We start from the raw sequence: 26,380 nt of genomic DNA on the forward strand, positions 1-26,380 counted from the left end.
TAGAGTGTCTTGAATAGAGACATTTAGGAAGTCTGGCAGTTCTTGATAGACTATAACTTTTACTTGTTGATAAATAAAGAACAGTATAAAGTGTTGCCTTGGGTTCATTACATAACTTCTGTAAATTTTACTTTCTTTATAAAAATAGTGATAGCAGTTTCAGGAATGCTTTATGCAGACTGGCCAAAACCTTTTTTTGTTGTTTTGTTTATGTAGGTTTCCATTTAGGGATATAGTGAAGAGCTCAGCAAGTAATTCATCTTGAGTAATGAGAGTAAAGTTTTTCCAAGAAACAATCTCTTTCATGCTTTTCTACTATCTTATGGAAACGTAAAATAAAACAAAACCATACTATTTATTCAGCAAATATTTATTGGTTTTCTAATTTATGCCTGGCAATGTTGAGAGGCTTAGTATATTCTGGATGAGCAATTTATGAATAGAAACATGTTTGTATAACTGGATTTATTCATAAAATTTTTGGCAAACATTGGTTGTTAAGAAGCTTTACAAATGTATAGCATGTTGTCTTTTTCGTAACTTAGTTTAAAGCTTATTTTAACCACATTTGTAGGTTTATATTTTTCCTCACTTGGTTTAAAGCTTATTTTAACCACATTCTCTCCCTTTTTATTTTGCCTTTAAATTTCACAAATGTAACTGTAGAAATAGAGTTATGACTAGTGGTTTTGAGCTTGTGCTCTCTAGGAACACTGTGTTTGATTCTAGGAAGATAACAAAAATGCCTAGACAGGACCTATTTGAAATTTTACACTCTTAATGAAGATAAACTGGGTACAGTGTATCAATTATCACACCTTGATAGTTACTTATAAAAAGCTGCTTCAAAGTATAGTATTGAAACTTTGTTCTAAGTTATTCTGTTTCTATAACGATTCATGTGTAACAGTTATGAAAATGCTTTAAAATAACTTCAGTTTAGACTAATTAGAATAAGAATCAAAATTAATTACACTGTATTTGTAAGGTCTTTTGACTATCAGTCAAGAAAGGCAGTAAAGTTACATAGGTTGTATTACGGTATCCTGTTCAACTTTCTGGCATCAAATACAACCTTTTTATTTAGACAACTAATAATTTTCATAATAAAACATATCTTTAAAAGATAAATTGAGGGGAACCTGGGTGGCTCAGTAGCATCTGACTCTTGATTTATGCTCCTGTCATGCATGGTCTCAGGTTGTGAGATAGCCCTGAGTCAGTCTCCACAATCAGCAGGGAGCATGCTTAATATTCTCTCTCTCCCTCTCCCGTTGCCCCTCCCTCTGCTTGTGTATGTGCACACACACACACACACACACACTCTCTCTCTCTCTGTATCAAATAAATCTTAAAAAAAAAAAAAGATAAATTGAAATTAAATATATTCCCAGTCCCTTTAAAGATGAAAGTTGGGGACGCCTGGGTGGCTCAGTTGGTTAAGTGGCTGCCTTCAGCTCAGGTCATGATCCCAGCGTCCTGGGATCAAGTCCTACATGGGGCTCCTTGCTCAGCAAGGAGCCTGCTTCTCTCTCTGCCTCTGCCTGCCTCTCTGTCTGCCTGTGCTCACTCTCTGACAAATAAATAAATAAAATCTTAAAAAAAAAAAAGATGAATGTTGGCCTAGAAAACTCAGAACTTGAGCTTATTGTAAATTATTTTAATTGATGGCTTAGAAACTATAATTCTGCTATATAAATCATAATTTGTAATACAACATGTATAATTTATATTTATAGTTCATATTATGTGCTTCTACATGAAGAATTTCTTGTTTTTACTTCCCCTTTTCATAATGTAGAATGACTAAACTAATGGAACTAGCAAATCTTCAGCCCAAAAGGCCAAAAACAGTAAAGCAGCACCATGTGAGAAAAAAACGAAAAATAAAGGATATGTTGAAAACACCTCCATCTGCTCCGCAAAGGTAATTTTGTTTTATGAAATAAGTTTCCTGTGTACTTTGTCTACATGCTTAACTCATGTCATTTATAAACAATTATGACAAACATTTTACTTACCTGTCTACCATGGAACTCTATATATTTTAATATATTAATCACATAAAATCAATGTTAATTGCAGTTTCATTTAGCTATTCTACAGTGTAAGTTTCCCTTGAACTTGTAATTAGCTTCATAAATTGAGAAAAGAGTTTGTTAGAAATCTTTTTTTCCATTTTGAAGGAATAAATCCTTAATCTGTGTTTTTTTAAATTTCACATTAAGTATGTGTTTTTCTTACCTATATATGTCTTGATACCATAGTCCCATGCTTTTAATACCTATTGCAGCCCTGAAAAATTAAATAACATAAACCAAATTCAGTTTTCCAGTAGCCACAGTAAAGGATTAAAAAGCTGATGAAATTAATTTTGATAATATATTTTATTTAACCCATTATATCCAAAATATTATTCCAGCATATAATTAATACAAAGAATTATTGATGTGTCACTTTTTTTGTACAAAGTTGTCATAGCAGTGTGTATTTTATATATTTTAATTTGGACATCAGTATTTTCATGTGCTCATTAGGACAAATGTGGCTAGTGGCAATTCTGTTGGATAGTATAGCTATGTTATATAGTAATGTAGAATATAGTACATAAAAATACTTATATTAAACATAGAAGAATGTCTTTGTATATTGGTAAATTTCCTTAAGTTTGAAATCAATAGTCCTCAAGTATTGTTTCTGTCATTTAGTGAGTGATACTCCTTAATCTCAGTCTCCTTGTTTAAGTAGTAATTTAATAGTATCTGTATTGAAAATTTATTAGGGTTTATTAAAGTATTAAATGTAAGTTATATTGTGCAATGCCTGTGGTGTAATGAGTGCTTTGTCAGTGTTAATTTAAGGTAAATAGGAATAATGTTTTACTTAGGATTTTATTTGCAGTTGGAAAGTAATGCTGTCACTATTTATAAACAGTTTACATCCAGTTCTGTTACCTTCGGATGTATTTGACCAACCACAACCTGTAGGTAGTAAGAAAATTGAATTTCATATATCTACTGACATGCCGTCTACATTTAAGAAAGATCCAGAAAAAGAACAAAATTGTGAAGAACAAAATTATGGTAAGCATATTCTAGTTCTCTAATATGCTGTGTAAAAATTCTTCTCATTCTGCTTTTTGTATTAGAATTAAATTTTTAAAATTTGCAGTTAATCTTCCTTAATATTGTGGAATATTATCCATATTGAACTTTTTCATATAACTAAAATTAATGCTTAATGATGAAACCATCACTGTTGCCTTTTGCTAGTAATGAATTTTAGGGTGAAAATTGAATCTGGTTTTTGCTGATATTTACACTAAAAATACAATGAAGCAGTTCTGCTAGTGATTTATTTTTTCATGTTAGATGTGATGTTCTGTGATTTTATTAGTACATTTGTACTATAGATGAGGAAATAAATTGTGACTATTGTGTGTATTGTAGATTTTATGTAAATTTTCTTTTTTACCCAAAAGACATTGGAGATTAATTACTAAGGTACTGTTCTTAGCTTTAAAGATAATTTATTAAAATTGCAGATATTTGTTCTGTTAATTTTAGGCATTAATTTGATACTATGGTGAAATTCCTTTGTTAATTTCATAAATAATACAAACTTACAGAAAAGGTAACAAAAAGCATATAGTGTAAAAAATTTAAGAAGTTTTACCACCTCAAACCCCACTGTCCTCTGTCTCACCACCATTGTTAATAATTTAGAATATAGCTATTCTTCTGGACCTTATTCTATACATGTGTAAACACATTTTCTCCTCTTGTTTTAAATGGGCATAATGTTTTATGTAGTGTTTGCCATTGACTTAATATTGACTTATTGAAAGCATACAGTATAGCAGGCTCTATGCTAGGCACTAAGGAACAAGTTAAATGTGGTATCTGATTTTTAGGAGTTTAAAGTCCAGAGGGAGTAGCTTAAAGTTTCAACATAAAAATACGTACCTTTTTTTATGATTGCATAATACTACATCGTACAGTTAAATCAATCTGTAATCATGCTTTGTTGGTAAAAGTTGATTGTCTGTTTTTTTACTATCTGAGAAACTACTGGCACATATATTTTTGCATATATATCTTTGAGCATTTGTGTGACTATGCAGTTAGAGTTCCAGTAAGTGTTGGAAATGTAGTGAGTAGAAAAACTGATTTTAATCCCTCTTTTTCAAGGTTAATGAGAAGATACTGCCTTTTCAGATAGCTTCCCTATTATTATTAAGGAGAATAGAACATATTTTATTTAACAGTTAAACTTAATTTGTAACTTTACTGTATTTCAGTGTATGGTATGAGGCCTCCATCTGTACTCTTGTCTTGGCCTGCCACCATTAGGGGTGGGTTTGGGTTAGCCATTGGGTCATAATCTCTACCAGAGGGGTAGCATGTGCAGAACCCCTGCTCCAGAGCACAGTGCCTATCACAGAAGAGCAGCTGATAAACACTGGCTGTGAGAAACAAACAAGATGATCCAAGTAAAATGCTGGGCATGGTGCATATGTCTAAATATTAGCTATTATTGTTTGTTGAATAAATGAATATAGGTAGGGCATGGATAGCTCCTTTTTTGTTTGTTTCAATATTTATATTTTTCTTTTTGTATATTTTTGTTTCTTATTTCATGTTAGTCACCTACACACTAATTTTACTTTTTTAAACTTAATTTACTTAAGGGTGTAGACCACTATGAGATGGTGACAGCCCTACCATGACATCCCTGTCTGGTAGTAATATTGAAGTAACAGTAGAAGTGGACTTGAGTTTTTCTCTTATTGATACTTCCAGGCCACAGGAGATCTATTTGTATATGTTTTTCAACATGATGAAGAGATTTTATAATCTTAAGTTTAGCATGTTCTTTGCATCATTTGCATAGCTTTTTAGTTTTTTGTTTTTTTTGGTAGAATGACTAGAATTTTTCTAGTGAATATTTAACCTTACCCTTACTGTGCCAGTTTAATTTTTGCTGAAGCTAAAATTCATATTTTATAAATGAAATCCATTATATTGCTAAAATTAAAAAATTTGCAGTGTTTTTGAATTTTCCTACTTGAGTAATTTTTAAAGTGTGAATACTTGTTTTTCTTTATTTCTTATAGGATCCAGGAGTAATATTGGTTTCTTTTTGGTGGGAGGGTGGGAAAAGGATTGATGAAGGTTTTTTGGTATCCTCAAACTTCCATTTGTTTTATGATTTCAGGATTTGTGCTGATCTTAATCTTTTAATCATCTTTGATAAGACTGAAGATTGAAGGCTGTTTAATTATATTCTGGTGTAGCACTATGAAGTCTTCAAATCCATTGTATAAATAATGTTGAGTGACCACGTTCCATTACAGAATGAATGCCTTTGCTACAAATTTCTTTCATATAATTATTAATAGTTCAAAGTGGACAGGTTAAACATAATACTTATCATTGACCCCCTCACACACACACACATATGCGTGCACATTCTGCCTATCTTGCACAATACACTTTTATCTTTTTGAGGTGTCCCTCTGGTATCTCAGACTAAATACATTGAAAATGAATTCATTTTCTTTCCACCTTGCAGGGCCTATGAGTAGCACCACAAAGCAACCATTTGGCTGTTTAGCTATTGTCTGGCTGTTTTCATAATATGGTGGCAGAGTTTTAATAGCCATGACAGAATCATATGGCCTGCAAAGCTTAAAATACTTGCTATTTAAACCTTTACAGAGAAAGTTTGTCTACTCGGTTCTAAAGCATTGAGAAAAACACTGAAGAATTTTAGTGCCAAAAGATATTTTAAAGACTAAAAATGGAAAACAAGACCTGTTTTGAAGGGAGGGAATTTTTAATGGCTGATGTTAATGTTAACTTTTAGATTTACCTGCTGCTGAAGGTGATGCACCCAATGTAGGATTTGGAAAAATCTTCCCGAAACCTAATTTGAACATCACAGAAGAGAGTAAAGAGGACTGTGATGAAATGCCATCAGAATGTATTTCTAGAAGGGAGTTGGAAAAAGGCAGAATTTCTAGAGAAGGTAATTTCATGAAATAGACCGATGCTTATTCCATTTCTCTGATGCATCAGAAACAACAAATCTCTTCATGTTCTTTACCTAATTAAGGCATACATTTCAAAACCTCTTTACAAATAAGGTTTTTAATCACTGCTTTTTTTTGGTGAAGATTTTGTTTATTTATTTGATAGAGAGATAGCGAGAGAGGAAACACAAGCAGGGGGAATGGTAGGGGAAGAAGCAGCCTCCCTGCAGAGCAGATGTGAGGCTTCATCCCAAGACCCTAGGATCATGACCTGAGCTGAAGGCAGATGCTTAATGACTGAGCCACCCAGGCACCCTGCTTTTGGTTTTCCTCCCCATATTTTTTAGGGAGAAAAATGTGTCTCGATAAAGTGTTTTCAGTCTATCTGTGATTGGAAAAAATATTTTTGTTTTCATTCCTAAAACTTTTTATATGTAATCTTTTAAAAAATCAAGTGGCCTATGGTCTGGAATTTTGTATTCCAAATACGGTGGATGTATCATTACAGTTCTGTGTTTGAGAAACATGCAAAGCAGTTGTTTAAAAAAAAAAAACAGTTTCAATTATTTGGTAATTGAAGATCTGTGTTTAAGATTTTATATCCAACATGATAGTTTCTTTACTTCTAGAAGAATTTTTTCTGTTTTAGTACATTTTAGGAAATTAGGGGTTTTAGATTGTCTCATAGCATTTTATAGTATTTCCCATGATAATGGGAAATAAACTTCCAACTAGCATTTTTACATAGAACATCTGTTGTCAGGAACTGATTATTGATACTACAAGTAGTGGTACAGGGATTTAGAAGCCACAGTTTGTATGAAATTAGGTTTCTTTCATTTGACTGTGTTGGTATCTGGTGGTTTGGGAAATTAACTTTAAGCAAGATGATAACATTTATTTGCTTTATTTTTTTAATAAGGTTATTTTATCGTAAAGGAGTTTCAATAGTAGATATTTTATTGAACAAATTTTTGTTATTCTAGGTGACCTGAAATTTTTAAGTTTTATTATCAATACAGATTTTTAATGAGTATATTTATTAATAACATTGCTATTAATGGTTATGGTTTTGAAATTTTCATAATGCTTGTTCTATTTAACACTTGTATTTGAATGTTATTACAGTTTTTCTTTGAGAAAATTAATGAAAATATCCTAATGTGTGTCCTCCTTTTTTTTGCTTTTAAATAAGAAATGGAAACACTCTCAGTTTTCAGAAGTTACGAACCGGGTGAACCAAACTGTAGAATTTATGTAAAGAATTTAGCTAAACATGTTCAAGAAAAGGTAAATTGAAATTTGTCAATTGACTGTATTATTTTACTTCTTTTTTCCCCCCGAACCTTCTTACTTGTCTTTTTCTTATTAAAATTCTAGGACCTTAAATTTATTTTTGGGAGATATGTTGACTTTTCATCAGAAACACAACGGATAATGTGAGTCATACTCTCAAATAATGTTTTGTTTTTATCTGTTACAAATTAGCCCTTTATTTAATCCCAGCACTTTCCCTTTACAGATAACAATTACAGGAAAAAATTGCTCTTATCTGTTGCATAACTTTTAGATATCTAAAGCATTAGTCAGCAGAATTCTTCATAAATGGACAGGTAGTAAACATTTTATATTTTTATTTTATTATAAGCCATACAGTGTCTGTCGGAGCTCCTCAGTTCTATTTTTGTAACATGAAGGCAGGCATAAATAATAGACTAATACTTATGTCTGAGTTCCAGTAAAACTTTATTTATACAAAGAGCATAAATTCCAGCCTTAATGCCCGGTTCAGAAGCAGTGGGTCTCAAACTTTAACCTACATAAGAATCACCCGAAGAGCTTAGTAAAACCATTTCCTGGATCCATCTAGGTTGATGTAGGGCCTATAATTTGTATTTCTAAAAAGCTCATGGATGATGCCAAAGCTGCTGGTCCAAAGACTATACTTTGAAAACTACTGCATTAATGATCTATTCAGGAATATATATAGTAGTCTGGCAAAATTTTTCAGATTCTTAACCTTGGAAGTAACTTCCCTTCTTTTAATTGGTCTTCATTAACCAAGGCTCCCAATTTTGTGGGAGGAAAAGAGAGGGATATGATTTGTAAACGATATAAAAGCTAATGTTTAGAGTTAGGATTTCATTCTTTAAATTGCTATAATTAGTTGGCTGCAAAGTATAAAAGACCCTCAGCCATATAAGTTAGAAATAGGGAAAAGTAGAAAAGTTAAAGAGATAGACTTTGAGTTGGAGGTAAAATGAAGGACTAACTGGAACTAAGTTTTATTTTATTATTTTTAAGTCTTATCTGGCCTGTTTATACTCAGTAGTAGCAGATCTCTTTTCTTAGCAGTATACTAAAAGTTTCTTTTGCTACTTTTGCAAAGTACTGGTCCTTTTTCTTGTTGCTACCTTTGAATCATGATTATAAGAAACAGAAAAAAAAATGTATGAAATGTTTCATTTACATAGGTATTTGTATACATCCATTTCTTCTATTTTTAGTATTGCTGCAATTAGAATTTGAGGGGGAAAATAATTCTATATGTGGAGAAAACTGTATGTACATCAAAATCATAAATAAATTGTTTTTCTTGGGACTAGTGTGAATTTTAAAAATTGCTGCATTTTTTAATGCTCTGTATAGACTATTTTGATTGTAGGAAGTACTTTAGTTGTAAATTATGGTCTGGTTTTTCTGATTTTTGAATATCATTTTCCCAAAAGTATTGAAAAATGAATATGTTATGGAATAACAGAACATTACATTTGGAATAAAAAAATCTAGTTTGTGTTTTTGCTCTAATTTTAGCTATCTTTATGACTGAAGAAGTCACTCTCTGTAGACTTCTGTACAATGATGATTTTGACTAGATGATAAATAAGGTCATTTCCTATGCTGAAGTTCTGTGTTACTTTTCTTTGGTTCCTCTCAGCCTTCCTATCTCATTATGTAGTTGCTTTTTGTCTCTTGGGTGGATAATTTTGAGTTGGCTCTATGAAATATTTTAAACATTGAAATATGAAGTAAAAATTTAAGTTTGCTTTTATAGTTTTTAGTATTATAATTTTTAAATTATATAAATACACAACATAGTTTTGAAGGATAGGTATAAGCTCATTATCAGACTTACTTAGAATCAATTTTAGAACAGTATACAAAACATAACTCTAGAAAGTCTGAGTAATGTTCTAATCAGACAGTATTGTCATTTTTATTCAGAAATAGCAAACATCTTAAATGTTCAACACATTTTCCTGTGATTAGAATTGTTTGATACTCTTCAAATCAAAATCTCTTTTTCTTCTTCACTTCTAGGTTTGATATTCGTTTGATGAAAGAAGGTCGCATGAAAGGACAAGCTTTCATTGGACTTCCAAATGAAAAAGCAGCAGCAAAAGCTTTAAAGGAAGCTAATGGTTATGTTCTTTTCGGAAAACCTATGGTGGTTGTATCCTTTAAATAATCTGTTCCAAAGACACTGTGTTTTTTAGTAGAAGAGTATGTGAAACTAATTTTTTTTTAAAGATGTTACTTATTTATTTGGGATAGAGAGAAAGCACAAACAGAACTAGAGTGGCAGCAGAGGGAGAGGGAGAAGCAGGCTCTCTGCTGAGCAGGTAGCCCAATGCGGGGCTTGATTCCAGGACTCTGGGATCATGACCTGAGTCTAAGACAGACACTTAACTTAGCCACCCCAGGCCCTTCTTGAAACCAATTTCTAAGTTACCCTTTAGAAAACTGAACAATTGGTATTCTGGCTTGAGATTAGTTATAAACATACTTAACTGGGTCACATGGGTGTAAATAAAGGAACCTCAGTGGCATGAAGGTATTAAAATTTAGCCATGTCTTAACATTTCATTTATATACTCAGAAGCACATTTTTAGGCTAAGCCTAAAACACTACAATATCTACAAATACACTTGGAGTCATTAAAAAAGATATGATTCATTGTAGTTTTGTTTTATGTTTTATTATAGTATATTTCATATATCTATTTGAAAATTTTAATGACCAAAATATATCATTGGTTAAACATTCTGCCTTTAGTAGTTAATATAGTTTGCAAAATAGAAATCAGTGGGATAGATGGAGTCAGGGTCCAGCTGTAAAAAAATATGAAGTAAAGGTACATTTTTTTTACTTTAGCAAATCATGGGCAGTAGGTAGGAGGCACTCAAGAAAAATTTTTTTTGACAAATGGCTGAGAGTAGGAAGACAAGTATAAGAGACAGATTTTAAAAACTACTCCTATTTTACATTAGGTCGTCTTAATAATTATTTAGAGAAAATAACTGTCCTGTTCGTGAAAGAACCTTAATTTTTGAATATTAGCAGTTTGCTCGATCTGCTAGACCAAAACAAGATTCTAAAGAAGGAAAAAGGAAGTGTTAAAAATTAATGAAGGTAAGTGTGGATATAACATAATGAAAGAACAAGACTTTCTTGAGATAAAATAAAGAAAATATAAAAGCCTGCTTTTTTATAATTCAGGTATCTCCTAAGGTTTTTTAAAGGATACTTAATCATTTGATCCATCTATCCATCCAAGTCTCTATCACTCTCTTTGTGTCACTATGCAGCTAATTCCCAATAAATTTCAAAATTTTAACTACAGACTAAAGTCCATCTGTATATAAAATTAAGTTTGGAGAATGGATTTATGAGGGGAATATGTCTTTGTCTTAGAGCTTGTTCAACATACAGGAAAGCAGTGGTTCTTAAACTTTAACATATATTACAGTGACCTGAAGGGCTGATAAAACTGTTACCTAGGCTTCTGTTCACCCTCACCCAGAGTATCTGATTCAGTAGGTCTGGAGTAGGAACCTTGTGTAATCAGTCATGCCAGTTTTCCTGTGCTGATGCTGGGAAAGTGTCCACCAAGCCAAGACATGTTGGTCACTCTTAACAGGGCCTCTGAATTCACATTACTAATTTCATATGTCACAGAAATATTTACATTTTTTTTGTGGAATGAAATCTTTTGCTTTTCAAACAAGTAATTTTAATGTATTCTTAAGTAATTTAATGGTTAAAAAAGATAGAATTAACCATTTTAAACTTCAAAGTTTGTGTTACTGTTTGATTTAAGGCACTTGAGTGGAAACATTTTTTGTTTTATTTTAAATCTTTTTATCTTTATATTTGGAAGAACATGAAGTAACTCCGCCAACTTTAATGGTGTTAAGCTAAAAAAAATCACATAACTAAGGAAGAATTTTGCTTAATGTTTATTTCTTTTGAAAAGTGCCTTAAATATTTGAATTTTGTGAGATACCTATACTGGTATAGTCAGAATTCTTACAAATACCTTAGTGGAACGGTTAAAAAATTAACAGTTTTCAGTGTGTGTTTAAAAAAAAATCATTTATTTATAAATCTAGTGTGTGAAAACTGAGAAAAAAAATTAAACTGCCTTCTGCTGTTCTTCTTTAGAAGCATTCCTGCGTAAATACTGCTGTATTACTGTCATACAAAGTGTATCCTTTCTTGTTGTATCCTTTTTGGGGCAGTGTTTTCTGTTTTTCCTAGAAATGTTTTGTCCCTCCCCTACTCATTGATTCAGATTAAGCAATAATTTTTTATAATTTATCCAATGAGATATTTTAAAATTAGCAATGTTGACTGGACAAATCACTTACATGTTTTTTAGATCTGTTGCTGAATTTTCTATGCTGTTCTTGAGGTTATGCAATTTTTCCAGAGAAAGTTAGTGAATCAGGTCAACTTATTTACTTGGAGAATGTATGCATCTGCTTCAACACAGAATTTAGTCTTGTTTCTTATATTTATGTATTTCCTAAACCTGTTTAATAACATATGCTTTCTGTTTTATGATATATCTGGTTTAGGTGTTCTATATAATGTATTGTTAAAATTGGTTTGGGGAAAGTATTTTTTCTTTAAAAAAGTATATATATTGGAAATTAAAATAACTGAATTTCTTTGTAAATTCCAAGTAAGAGTAACAGACTTCACTTCTGAGGTTTTATTATTGATATTTCCTTTGAAACAGAGAGCAAGTAGAAGTATTTTTTTCCCCTCTTTTTCTAAACAAAACAAAAGGAATGAGAAAAGAGGAACAGAGGAAAGAAGATATAATACTGACTCAGGGTAGCACATTAAGTGGAAAAAAAAAAAAAAATCTGGTAGGTATATGTAGTAACAGTGGTTTCCAGACTGGCTGAGGACCATAATTACCCAAAACAGTGGTTCTTAATCTTGGCCACGGTTGGAATCACCTGGGAAACTTAAAAAAATCTGATGAAGGGAAGAAAAGGCTAAAATGTACCTGAGTTTCTCCCCATTTTGATTAATTGGTCTGGCGTACAGCATAGATACTGGAGTATTTCAAACCTCCTAAGTGTGACCCAGGTTGAGAACTATTGAGGAAGGATTTTTACATTCAGAGATTGCTGGACTCTCTCCTGAAACTAATAAATCAGAATTTCTCAGAATAGGACCAAGAATCTAATTTGAAAAGGTGTCTTTAGTAGTTCCAAGGGGTGACCAGTTTGGATACTAGTTTGTTAGATTAAAATGGTTAGATGCTTACTACAACCTAGCCATCCAACCTTCTCTGTGTAGGAAAATCAAGAATTGGAGCCTCTGCATTTCTTGCAAATCCTGCTATTGCTAGTACTAGGAACACAATAAAAATTCTGTTAATAATTTTAATCACTCAAGAGTATAAAAATTTATAGATATTTAAATTGCTGGTTTTTATAGAGACAATTAAAATGTTTTTTTAATGTTAATCAGTTTCTGTATAAGCTGTTTATTTAGACAATTAAAAATTTTTAGTACTGACATGATTCACTAATTTTCTAAATATAAACATGTTAGCTTTTAGTTATTTTAAAACTTATTAATAAACTGCTTTATAATCATAATTATTTTTAATGAACTCTTATGGTGTTTTAGGTTCCTTTTGATTCCATGTCTTCCAACTGCTTTCCAACTTTAAGGAAAAGAAAGTGACACCTGGATTATGGAACTGTGCGTAACAGCTTTTAAAGTATATTTAAAAATTAAATCTATATGCATTTAAATCAGTTTATTGGAGATATATTACATGTATTTTAATCCTCTTCCTCATATATAATAAATTATTTTCTTTCCAATAAAATAATGTTCTTATTTTTTTTATGTTTATCACATTTGGAAAGTGTAGTTTGATAATTGCACAAAATTTTGAAGGTAAATTTTTCAACAGAAATTTTCTTTTATGATTATAGATACTGCCCTTTTTTCACTCTTACCTGCATACCAATTCACTTAAACATGCTTTTTTATAGTAATATTACTTCTTACTTCTTATAATTATTTTAGGAGTGGTTATATTTGTCTGGCTATGAATTTTGTTGTTTTTTTATTGTTGGTTTTTTGTTTTTGTTGTTGTTGTTTTTAAGTAGTGGGAGATTTCCCCTGCTTGAGGGAATTTGTATCTTGCCCTAATTTAGTGTTTTATTTTGGTGCCCCCAAATCGATCAGATTATCACCTAAGGTTGTAAATGTTTCCCTTACAGAATCTGTTATCTTAGTGAAATTACCTTCATCTATGTGTTAAGGAAACTGATATATTTAATTCTTATTAATACTGTCCTGTGAGTATATAATAATAACTTCACCAGAATCAATGCCCAAAGACTTGGTCTTTGTTGGAATGTTGTTGTGAATCACAGCTTTTTCCTCAAAGCATTGTAAAAGTAAGGAAAATGGAAATTTTAATGATAGAATTTAGAAGTATGGAGAAGTGAACCCTAGGACATGCTCAGTTTTAGATGTCAGGTATATGAAGAAGAGGTAGAAGCCAAATGAAGGTATCTCAGATAGGAAGGGGTGGTGAAATGTAGCAGATCTGTTCTTGACAGATTTCTTCTTGACAAACTGATTGGATGAATGGAAGAAATGAGAAGAGGTATTAAAGAGAATTGTTGAGAAGAAGTTAATATAGTGAGAATTTTGAACAACTGTGTTGGAGAGTCTTGCTCTTAGAGGGATGGAGAAATGGACTGTTAATGCAGGGGGATGTAGTAGCAAGCTTTTTTGTTTTGTTTTGTTTTATAAAGATTGAAGATACAGCAGGTTTGTGTGGATTAATCCAGTAGGACTAATCCAGCAGAGGAAAAGACAAATATGATGCAGGAGGGAGAAGGAGGAGCTATAAATACAGTATACAAATGAAGTTAGTTTTAAAGATGGACGTGTAAACATAATAGCAGTGGGAGAAAGGTAGATTATGAAGGTCCAGATATTTGTAGTTTGCTAGATATATAGGAGGAGCATGTAAAAGTTGTATTATATTTTTTTGGTGAAATAGGAAGCAAGGTCACAGAGGGAAAGAATATTGGATTGAGGAAAGAAAAAGGTATAAAATAGATACTTCGGGAAGTGGCAGAGTGAATAGATTATTGGAAAGATGGCTAGGTAGTACTTAAGGAGGTCAGTTGAAGTCTGTTAATTTAAATGAGACTAGTCCAATGATTCTGTATTTTCAATTATGTTTAGCCTTGGTGCTATCATTGAGTAGACAAGAGTTGAATTTAATGAAAGTTGTGATTTTCCTAGATGAATACAACAAAGTGGGAGAAAGGAAAAGGTGTTGGCATATTCAAGGGAATGATTATAAAGAAAAGACAGAGATCTGGGTAAAGAGCAAAGTGAGAAAATGAAGGTTGAGAAATAATAGGAAAGTGGTATGATCAATTATAGATTACAGTATGATTGAAGATACGTTGAGTGGGAAGTAGAAGTTGGGGAGGTTGAAATAACCGAATAAAGTAATAAGTTGACAAAGGCATAGAGAATACAGTAATTAGTGACTGTAAGTTCTAGGATCTAAATATGGTAGTTGAGTGAAAACAGGGTCATGGAAAGAGATGAATTAAAGAAGTTAAGAAACTTGAATATTAAAAGGATCATCTAAGGGATTTCAAAATTACCATGACAAGAATAGTGAGCCAAGCAAGATCTAAGTAAAACTATTCCTTAGAACATGTGATCTTATTAGATATGCAAAACGTAATATTTTAAAACGTAAATTTATAAAACTCTTGAGTCCCCATCTTTCTATAGTGACAGGAAATTCAGCCTAAATTTACTGAAAACTAGTATATTACTAGTTTATTATAATAGTATATATACCAGTATAGTATACATAGTATAGTATATACTATATATACATAATATATATATACCAGTATAGTATACATGGTATATATTACTAGTATACTAGTTATATATACTAGTATAAAACTAGTATATTACAGTGGTTTAATAGGTGTAGATTCTGACATCACATCTTGTTTCTAAGGTTTAATTGCTTTATGGCCTTGGGTAGGTTCTGTCAGTTTCCATGGAGATAATAAATACTTGTCATAGTGTTGTAAAGTTGATTTGATGAATATAAAATACTTATAAAACAAGTCTGGTGTGTGTGTGTATGTAAATGTGTGTGTGTATGTGTGTGTGTGTGTGTTTATAGTCAAGTTTTCAATAAATACTAAGTCTTGTATTGGTTGTGGTGGTTCTCAACTCACACCAATTACAGGTGATACAAAGATTTTGATATCTTAGACAAGACTTCAATCATCTACCCTCTGTGATGTGTGTGTGTGTGTGTGTGTGTTTATAGTCAAGTTTTCAATAAATACTAAGTCTTGTAGTGGTTGTGGTGGTTCTCAACTCACACCAATTACAGGTGATACAAAGATTTTGATATCTTAGACAAGACTTCAATCATCTACCCTCTGTGATGACCAGCACCTCTCTCTTCTGAGAGAGGAAAAATTGCCTCGATTATTCAAGGTTCTTCTAGCTGTTCTAAGAATTAAATTTATGTGAGACATACTCCTAATTTCTTAACCTTAAGTTAGCTTTAATACTGAATATTTTCCCAGTTCACGTGAACTGGAAATTCACTTTTTTTTTTTTTATTTTGAGAATTTTTATGAATACAAAATTACGTAAGTGCTTAATTTCTTTAAGCCAATCAGATAGAACTCTTTTACAAATTAATTTTAGCAATTCTAACTGGTGGTAGAAAATGCTGTATAGCCACAATGGACACATAGTGACAGATGCAGAAACCTTACTTTTATTAATATTTGAGGAGAAAAGGGGCAAGGGAACCCTTTTGCAGTTTAATTTTTTGGAAGACCTACTTTCTTCTTTATTCCTTTACTTAGTTGTGGAGATTCAGAGATTCAGAGATAAAAGATTTATAACTTTAAGAGACAGAAAGAATGTAAGCTCCCCCCCCCCAAGAATTATAGGGTAATTGCTATTAAGAATTTTCTTTCCTTAAGTACAGGACAATTCTGTTTCAGTATCCTAGTTATTTTATAATACCTATAAGCATTTTGAGAGGAATAGGTGAGGTTTTGGGATTGGTAGAGATGGCAGGCAGGGTTGGGGGGGGTTGCTTCTAGAGTTGTATTTCTGGTTTTGCAGAGATTGGCAGGCAAAGTTGTTGCTAATTCCCAGAAAGAACTGAATTACAGCCTGAATATCAAGAGACTGATTAGCCTTTTTAACTAAACTTGCCAATTTAGATGAGGGAGATTTCCAAATAAAGTAGGAATCAGAAGATTTATATCTTTGTTAAAACAAAAAGAAAAAGAAAAGAAAAAGTCTATATAAATCATTTTAACAAAAGCCTTCTTTCTTCACAATTCAATCTTGGCTTCTTTAGCCCCTGAATATCAGCCTTCAGCTGTTGAATTGTAGGAGGGCCAGAAAAAATTATGGTCATCTGTTTTCTTTGGTAGTGGGGAGGATGTGAATGGCTACTAGTCTTTCCAATTTCTCTTTAAATTTGGGGGATCTTCTAAAAGTGGAGGTAAAATTGGGCTTTATAAGACTAGCTGCTATCCAAGGGACATGAAATTTTTTCCCTCCTGGGTTTGGGGTGGGAGGAGTGGATCCAGTGTACATCTGCAAAGGACATGACATAAGAATGCCTAAAGCTGGCATAGCCTGATTGCAGAGCTTTAGAAAGTAGGAGTTTTGAAAAATAGCAAAGTGAGCCTCATCACATGTCTTCGGTGGTTCTGTTATACTCACTTCATGAGTTTTAGCATTTATGTGAGTAACCTACATACTTTGACTCTAGCAGATAGGCTAGAGTGCTCTCTGTAAATCTTATAAGGAAAGGTAAGTTAAAACAGGTGGACAGAGCTGGTTTTTAAGAAGAATTTAACTTGGATGTGGATATCAGTTTTTGTCTTAGTCTAACTTCTGTTCTTTCACTTTTTTAAGGGAGTCCCTAGGTCCCTAACCCTAGTAAGTATACTAATAAGATAATTGACAGCTCTGTATAAGGATTTTTTTTCCTTTGAAATGTAACCAGTTTAAAAGATTTATTGTCTGACCGTTGATGAGTAGAATCTTACTATTTTTTTTTTTTTTAAATACTGTATTTATTTGAGAGAGAGAGCACAAGGAGGGAAGGTAAGGATAGAGGGAGAGGGAGAAGCGGGCTTCCTGCTGAGCAGGGAGCCCAATACAGGGCTCAATCCCAGAACCCTGGGATTGTGACCTAAGCTGAAAGCAGATGCTTAACCAACTGAGCCAGGTGTCCAGGATCTTACTAATTTTAAAGCAACTCAAACAAATAAGCCTTTTTATGGAAAGACGCAGAGAAACATTCTAGGCTTAGGCCATGGATGCAAGTGGCATCCCTGGGGAGGGCATAGATGATGCAGTCCCCATGATCTAAAAGTTTATTCCCAGAAGTAGTGTAAGAAAGCAGATGCTTTTGTTACATAGGCAGTAAGGATGCTTCAGTGAAAACAGTGTCATTGGTCGCCCACAAAAACTTGAAATGCCTCCAGTCATAGACCTACTAATCTGTGACACCAGGCAGGTGCTACTGAAAATGGGGCACTTCAGCACTAACAAAGCACAAAGGTTAAGAGCACAAAAATCCCTTATGGACTACAGCCTGTTATGACTTACTGTTCTGAGGGTTGTCATGGCTAGATAGAGAATGCCACTAGCAACTTTGTCTTAGAACCCCACTCTTAACTGGGCTACCAAGGTATACCTCAGTAAGTGCTTTGTCTGCATAGTAGAGACCAGAGAGAATAAAGCAAGTTCTCAAGACAAAAGGAAAGCCCTTATCCAGATCTTATGTGTGAGACCCACAGCAAAGTTTTTCGAAACATATGCCAGTCTGTTGAGAACCATGAACTCAACAGTCTATAATGTTAGTTTGAATAGCAGGCTTATAAGGGCCTATACTGGTATTTCCCTATAATAATTCCCTTTTATAACAACACAAAAGATAAAATTAGTGACCATCTCTGGGAGGAAAGAGAGTACTCTACCGAATTTATCAGAGATGCTGAGCCCATGGAACTAAAAATATTTTCTCCTAATCCAGATTTAGAAAAAAAAAAAAAGGACCATCACCCCTCTTGCTTCACCAGATCTTACAGACAGTTTCCAGGAGGCTGACGTGGTAAGAAATCTTACCTTTGCTAGCTGTTTGTCAGATGTCCCAGAATTTCTCAGCTATAGCAATCACAGGGTGAATAATATTTAGCCAGTTAAAGTTTATCCTGCCAACTAGCTAACTATTGAGGAAGAAAAAATTTGCTTCAAGATTCTTCTAATTGGTCTAAGAATTAAATTGACATGAAACAGATTAGCAGTAGGAAAAACAAATTATAATTAAATGTACATGGAGGCCTAATAATGGCATTGAGTCTCAAATGTCCAAGTCCTATGCTTTTATGCATTTTAAGCAGATGTTGCCAGGTGAACTGCAGAGACCCTGGACCCTGGGTCCTCAACATAGCCCATCCTGAAGGAGTCACCAAAAGTTCTCTATCTTGAGAAAAGATTCAAGGACACACTCAACACAGTAGATAAGTGACATAACTGGGGAAGTTTATTAAAGTGAAAAGCACTCTAGAGATAGGAGAGCAAGTGAGCTCGAGAGCGAGAGCGAGCGTGTGTGAGCCCTATGTGCTCTGAAGATTGGGTTTCTGTCTTTATTGACAGTTGTTAACTAGAGGGTAGAATATTTATTACCCAATTTGGTCAGGGGTTTGCTGTCTTGGTATCCATCATCTTGGACCTTTCTGGTTTGATCAGGTTTCTTGTGGAATGGTGCCAGGATAGGCCTCTGACTTTCCTAGCTGCTTTGTTAGAACCTAACTTCCTCTTTGAACAGGAAGAGACATTTATCAACAAGGAATTTAAAAGATAAAGAAAACTTAGAATTTGGGCTGTAATTGTAAATTACTAAAAGTAGTAAGACTTATTTATACAACTTTTTTACCTCTGAATTCCCCATCTCATGATAAAGATATCTCAGGGAGAGTACCTTTCACATGGGAGATTTATTTCCTGCTTTGTGGAGACAAGGTGGGGAAGGGAAGAGCATTCTTAATAATTAGTACATCAGAGTGACACATTTGGGACTACCTGTCCTTGGCCCCCACACTTCCGTGCCACAATTAGACCATGAGAGTTTGACAAGTGTAAGAGTGTTGGTGTCTAAGAATTAACCTGTTTGTGGATAATGCCATTCCACTCTGTTTCATAAATTGAGGATATGACCCAAATAGGTCCAATCAGAAGAATTTCCAGTTCTTGTACAGATTTCTTTCTTTCTTTCTTTTTTTTTTTTTTTAACTAGGTAGGACTATTCCTGGAGCTGCTAATAACTATTATCCTGATAATTGTGATGATAGTTCACTTTCAGTTAGTTGTTTTTTTTTTTTTTTGTTGTTGTTGTTGTTTTAAATTCATACTGGAGAAGTACTAATAATTTAAACCTGTAGCAAAAGCCTGAACAGCTAGTGTGTCATGGAATTTTTTAGTTACTTGAAATGAAACAAGCTTGAAATAAGTACATTTTCCATTTGCTGGACGGATTTGGCACTCTACAGACTAACTGTGGGTCATAGATGTCATCCTTAAGGACTGAAGTTTCATATAAACCCCATGAAGTGAGAGTTTAAAGGCCTTCTCCAAAGGAAAAGCAGAGAGCTATGAAATCAAGAGAGAAAGTAGGTGCTACACAGCCAAAACCAAATGTTTTACTACAGGTTATGATATATAAAACTCGTATTTCCACATGGTAGTTTTCCACTTATGCCTTCTACAGAGGCTGGGAATGGTATGAGGCAAGTGAGACAAATATGGTATAAAATTAAAGGAGTCACTCAGACTAATGTAAGTCTCTTCATCCCAATTTAGTAGCATGAATAGAATCAACATAAACCTGATTAGGTAAATCAAACAAAAGGCCGTAGTAGTTCAGTTTACTGCTTTAGATGATTTGGAAAGTATTTGCTATGCAAATGAGACTCCTTTAAAATCAGTATCAAGAGATAAGGCTTTTAAAAGAAGTAAGTAAGGGAATATATTAAGAACCTGAAATTCAAAAGGCACTGTACTGAGTGCTTGGAGCAATTTGATCTTAACCACTTTTTAAGAAGAGAGCACTTCCCATTATGAGTAATGGAGAAGGTTTTGTTTTTCCTAATAAGCTTCAGCTGTAAATTAATAAGATACTTTTTTATATCTATACTTATCAATGCTTATAAAACAAAAAGTATTGACCTTAGTATGATTGTTAGGAGAGATGAGAGCCACCCACATATGTTAGGCACATAAGAGAACTGATGATCTCAGGAGGAATAGTGTACTCCAAAAACTTAAGCTACTCTCTATATATGCTACTCTGACATTTCCGGAAAGCAAACTGTTGTTAACAGTAGGGCATTCATGTAAAGGCCAGTAGGGAATCTAAAATAAACAGCTCAAACTCACCAAGTTTTGGGGGGGAAAAAAAAAAGTCCTGGGAAAGGGAGATTCTGTATCCCAACAAGCATAAGCTTCAATACCTTGGTGTGAAGCGAGGGGATTAAACAAAAACAAAACTTTAGAACATCTGTGATTGAAAGGGGTTCTATCCAAAAACTGCAACAATGAGAAAAGGGGCATTTAACTACACAAGAAATTTTAATTTTTCCAAATAACAATACAGCACTGACACCTGGATATTTGTAAATCTTAAGAATTCAAGAAAGTCTGAGTAAGAAATTAATTTATTGTTTGAAATTTCTCAGAGCTTAGAAAAAAGATACACAAAATATTAAATTACTTATGGAGACATTTAATATGCTGCTATGTAAGAAAAGGGTGGAAAGGAAAGTTTGAGGTTTGAATTGCACAGTTTTGTATATATTGTACATTTCTTTTAAAAAGTTATTTGAAGAATATTTTGATAAAATGTTAACATCTGTTAAATCTGGATCTTGGGACATGGGGCCTGTCATTTTTTTTTTCTTTTACATTTTGCTGTATGACATATATCACAACTTGAATGAAAATAAAATAGTGGAACACCTATAACCTAGTGTTTTGCAGCTGTTTTCATATTGTCCTCCCCAAAGGAACGTTTTTAGAATTTTTTTGACAATTGCTGTACATGAAATTTTAATATCGTAATATACTTTTTGATTTTGAAATATATATGTACCTGTCTTTATGGATAAAAATTGGAAGATTTTCTATCCTTTCCAAGAACTAAAAAAGAACACATGATACCATAAAACATTAACAAGTTCAAAACCTTAAGAGATCATATAATTTTCCCTGACCTTAGTTGATAAATTAGGTATCAGTAAAGAAAGATTTGAAAAATGCTTAAATTTCTGAATATTAAACAATATTTCTAAATAACATGGGTCAAGGCAGAATTCTGAGGAGAAATTAGATGGTATTTGAACTGAATGAAAGTGAAAATCGATCAGATATTTGTGGAATACACTAAAGGAGTGTTTAAAGGGAATTTGTTTATATTAGAAAAGAAGAAAAATCCAGATTGATGATTCATCTTTCTGCGTTAAGGAGCTGGAGAAAGAAGAGCAAAGTAAACACAGAGAAGCAGATAAAGGAAGTAAAAATAAGCATTAATCAGTGAATTTGTAAGCAGAACAATAGAAAATATTGTAAACAAAGCTAGTTCCTAAAAAGACCAGTAGCATTGAAAAGGTTCTAGCCAAATTGCAAAGAAAAAACACCCCCAGAGCTGTAAGAAAATATTTGGAGTATTTTGAACAAATTTATTTCTGCAAATTTCCAACTTTGGTGAAATGGGTCAGTATCATAAAAGAGACAAACTACTAAAGCTGTTTGAGAAGTAAGTAACCTGAATGATCCTACATCCACTTAATACATTTACTTTGTAGTTAAAAATGTTCCTTTCTTTCTTTCAAAGAAAACATAAGGCATAGATAGTGTTACTGGGTTAATTTTGCTAAATGTTAAATGAAACCAACAATTCTGTACGACATATACAAATTCATTTTATGAGTTCTGTACTACCCTGATGCTAAAACAAGATATAAGAAAACTATGTTACACTATTTCTCATGAGAGTAAATATAAAAATCATCATCAAAATATTAAAGAAGATAAATCAAGCACTACGTGGAAAGTATTTTAAATCATGAAATGCAGTTTATCTTGGAAAATGCAGGCTAATCCAACCTTTGAAAATCAACTATAATCCATATCAATAGACCAAAGAAGAAAAAGCATATACTCATCTTAATGAATGAAAGCATTTGATAAAATTAAACGTTCCTAATAAAAAGTAATAGAGAAGAGCTTTCCTTAATCTGGCAAATAGTGTTTACAAAACTTACTACTACCCTAGTGGTTAAAAAACTGAATATTTTATTCCAAGATTGAGAACAAGTTAAGAAAGTAGATACCAATTCCTTCTTTTCAACATCTACTAACAGCCAGTGCATAAAACAAAAAAAAGAAAAGCCATACAAATTGGAAATGAAGAAGTAAAATTGTCCTCATTCAGAGATGACATGATTGTTTATGTAGAAAATCCAAAGAATTAAGTCTCCTATAACTAATAAGTAAGGTAAGCAAGGTTGCAAGATTAAAAGTCAGTAAGTGGATATCAATTTTTTTTCTAAAAAATAAACCATTTGCAGTAGTACCAAAACAAATAATAGAAGTCTACCAAAATGTGTACCGACCCTGATAACCCTTCACCACTTTTGATAATGACAGGTGAAGATCTAAATGAGAGAGATACTGTGTACATGAGTCAGAAGACTCATGATTTTTAAGGACATCAACTCTGCCAAATTGATTCATTACTATGAAAAAATCCTAGCAGTATATTGTGTTGATATTGCCAAGCTGATTTAAATTTCTTTGGAAAAGCAACAACTAGAATAGCCTGGGATGGGGTGTGGAAATGGGGTGACTTAGACTACCTAATTCTAAGACTTATTAGAAAGCTTGGATAATCAAGTTGTGGTATTGGCAAACATGGACACAGATCATTGGAACAGAAAAATCCAGGACTAGACCCACACATGTACCATAATTTTTGACAAAGGTGAGAAGGCAATTCAGTGGAGAAAAGATGGTCATTTTAACATATGATACTACAATAAATTGAACATCCGTGTGCTAAAAATTGAGAATAAAATCTCAGTATATTTTCTCATGAGAAAAATTTCTTCAAAAATGAGCCCTAGGCTAGGTATAAGGTGAAAAAGTATAGAATTCCTGGAAGAGGGGGGAACAAATAGGGTAAGTCAGCATGGCCTTACATAAACAAGTTCTTATATGCAACACTATAAAAAAATAAAGATAAATATGCCTTCATCAAATAAAAACCGTGTATTTTTCAGAAGACATAGCTAAGAAGATGAAAGTCACAGACTGGGAAAAATTTTTGCTAAGTATATATTTGAATTTTATCTGGAATATATAAAGAACTTTGAAAAGTCAGAGAAAACAAATCCCCTGCCCCAAAAAAGGACAAAAAATTTGAATACTTTACCAAAGACTTAAAGATGGCAAATAAGCACATGAAAAGATGCACATCATTAGATCTTAGACAAATGTAAAATAGCCACAATAATGTATAGCACTACACACCTATTAGAATGGCTTAAAATGAATTTTGACAGTACCAACACTTGTCAAGAATGGAACACTACAGCTTGCAAACATTGCTAATTGAAGTACGAAATGGTCCAGCTGCTTAAAAAAACAGTTTTAAGAAGTTTGATATAAAGTGAAATATACAATTATATGGGACCTAGCTATCACACTTCCTGTTTAAGAGGAACAAAAAAGTATGGTCACCTGGAAAACAAAAAAATGAAAAACAAAAAACCTTGTATGTGAAAGGATATTGGGAACATGACAGAGTAGGAAGCACCAGGAATTTATCTCCCCACACAGATGACAATTGGAGTAGTAGAATTTTTTTGATGTAACTATTTTGGAACTCTATTAAGGCCTTTCAGTTTAACAGGAAAAATCTTGGACAGTAAATTGAAGTTAATTTCATTCAAATTTAGCTCTTAACATAGTAGTAGCGACCCATTTCCCCACCTCAGCCATATAACAGGCCACTGTATATGTGTTCCTGGGACAGCTTACACACAGCTAGTGGGCGTCAAGATAGGCAAAAAGAACCTCCACCTCCAAATATTGGGAATCAGGCTGATGGCTGATTTCTGCTTTTGATCACAGGAGTGCAAAGAAGTGGGAAGCCATGGTTCTACTTCTTTCCATTATAAGCATACAAACCCACATCCTGTGAAGTGACTTCCAAGGGTATAAAAGGACTGACATCCCTTTTATTCCCCGTTTCTTTTCTTTTCTTTTTTCTTTTTCTTTCCTTTTTTCTTTTCTCTCTTCTCCCCCCCCCCCCCCCCGCCCTTTTGGGATTCAGGCATTAAAGACCAGGGCATTCATAAACAACTGCATGTATGGGAAAAATGAGAAATTGACCATAAATGCCCAGGGAAAGATTCAAACAAGATCTGAGAAGGCCTTAGGTTTCATACTTCAGACTGATCCTTAGCACAGAGAGCGAAAAACAATCAAAAGCAAACGATAGGGTTGCCTGGGTGACTCAGTTAAGCATCTGACTTTTGATTTTTGGCTCAGGTCAGAATCTCAGGGTTTTGAGATTGAGCCCTGTGTCAGGCTCCACACTGGGATTGGAGTTTGTTTAGGATTCTTCCTCTTCCTCTGCCCCTCCCCTGCTCATGTACAGGCACACATGGGCACATACACTTTCTCGGTCTCAAAAAACCCCAGCAAACCCCAGGGAGGAATTTATTTCTAGAATTAAGATATTGTAAAAATGTCATTTCAAAAAGCACAAACAAAACAGAAATGTATGATCCATTCAAAAGAGATACAAACTACCTGAAGTAGATGATGGCATTTACTAGACAAAGTCTTTAAAACAACTTAGATGATCAAAAGATTAAAGAATGATATCCAGAAAGCTAAAAAGCAAAAGAGTTCTAGAGATGAAAAATACAGTAAGTGAAATGAAAAAAAATCACTGTAGAGGCGTTCCAAGGAAGATTTGAATAGGCAGAAGAATCAACAAACATGAAGATAAGACAATGAAAATTATTAAGTCTGAAGAACAGAAGCAAAAAAGATTGAAAAAAAGTGAACAGAGCCTGAAGGACCTGTTGGACACCAACAAGAAGATGTATATACACTGTGGGAGTCCCAAAAAGAGAGAGATAGGGACAGAGAATATTTGAAAAAATAATGACTGAAAACTTCCTAAATCTGATGAAAATTTCAAATACAGAGATCCAGGAAGTTAAACAAATTGCCAGTAAGATGAACACAGAGACCCACATCAAGACACACTCTAATCAGACTTTCAAAAGACAAAAACAGAATCTTGAAAACTGTAAGAAGTGAACGGTCACAGGGGATACTGAGATTATCAGCAGATTTTTTTTTTCATCAAAAACTTTGGAAAACCAGAAGGCACTGAGTACAAAGTGCTAAATGGAAAAAACAAAGAACAAACAAAACAAAACAAAACAAAAAAGGGCAAAAAACCAAACCTGCTAACCAGGAATCCTGTATCTAGCAAAACCTTTCTTCAAAAGTGAGGGAAAAATTAATCACAAATGAAGTTTGAGAAAATTTGTTACCATCAGATCTGCTTTGGAAGAAATACTGAAAGGAGTCTTGCATAGTGAACTTAAAGGTCACTAGATAGTAATTCAAAGTTGTTTGAAGAAATGCGGCACTCAATAAAGGGAAATATATGGGCAATTATAAAAGTTAATATTGTAATAGTGGTTTATAACTATACCAGTTTTCTACATGATTTGTGAGACTAATACATTTTTAAAACAATTATAAGCCAATATTGTGACTGTGACTAGTAACTCCACATGTTGTTTTCTACATAATTTGAGACTAATGACATTTAAAATAATTACTTATGTTTTGGGTTTTGGAGTACACAATATATGAAGATGTCCTTTGGGGGACTTAGA

General features: G+C 33.1%; 2 protein-coding genes across 5 annotated transcripts in view; both read left to right on the plus strand.

Annotated features, from left to right (window-relative positions):
- The window catches only part of RNPC3 (RNA binding region (RNP1, RRM) containing 3), a 33,858-nt gene extending 12,439 nt beyond the window's left edge, over positions 1-21,419 (plus strand). Inside the window, exons 8-16 of one of the 4 annotated variants that reach the window (XR_001177453.2) lie at positions 1,802-1,927; positions 2,935-3,083; positions 5,869-6,030; positions 7,230-7,324; positions 7,415-7,473; positions 9,356-9,488; positions 10,377-10,448; positions 11,481-12,193; positions 12,969-21,419. Coding sequence is in view for 2 of the 4 variants with exons in the window: in XM_004780128.3 (XP_004780185.1) it covers positions 1,802-1,927; positions 2,935-3,083; positions 5,869-6,030; positions 7,230-7,324; positions 7,415-7,473; positions 9,356-9,488; positions 10,377-10,436 (784 nt within the window). In the remaining 2 variants the exon portion in view is untranslated. Of the gene's footprint in view, positions 1-1,801; positions 1,928-2,934; positions 3,084-5,868; positions 6,031-7,229; positions 7,325-7,414; positions 7,474-9,355; positions 9,489-10,376; positions 10,449-11,480; positions 12,205-12,968 lie in introns of those variants that run through there. The other 3 variants (XR_006601843.1, XM_004780128.3, XM_004780127.3) reach the window with 3 other exon arrangements.
- LOC101692727 (pancreatic alpha-amylase) overlaps positions 12,969-26,380 on the plus strand; it is a 40,648-nt gene continuing 27,236 nt past the window's right edge. Inside the window, exon 1 of the mRNA XM_004780129.3 lies at positions 12,969-13,043. Coding sequence (XP_004780186.1) covers positions 13,036-13,043 — 8 coding nt within the window. The 5' untranslated portion in view covers positions 12,969-13,035. The remainder of the gene's footprint in view (positions 13,044-26,380) is intronic.

This window comes from Mustela putorius, unplaced genomic scaffold, assembly GCF_011764305.1.
Source record: "Mustela putorius furo isolate JIRA1106 unplaced genomic scaffold, ASM1176430v1.1 tig00003853_pilon_pilon_pilon, whole genome shotgun sequence".
NCBI lineage: Eukaryota > Metazoa > Chordata > Mammalia > Carnivora > Mustelidae > Mustela > Mustela putorius.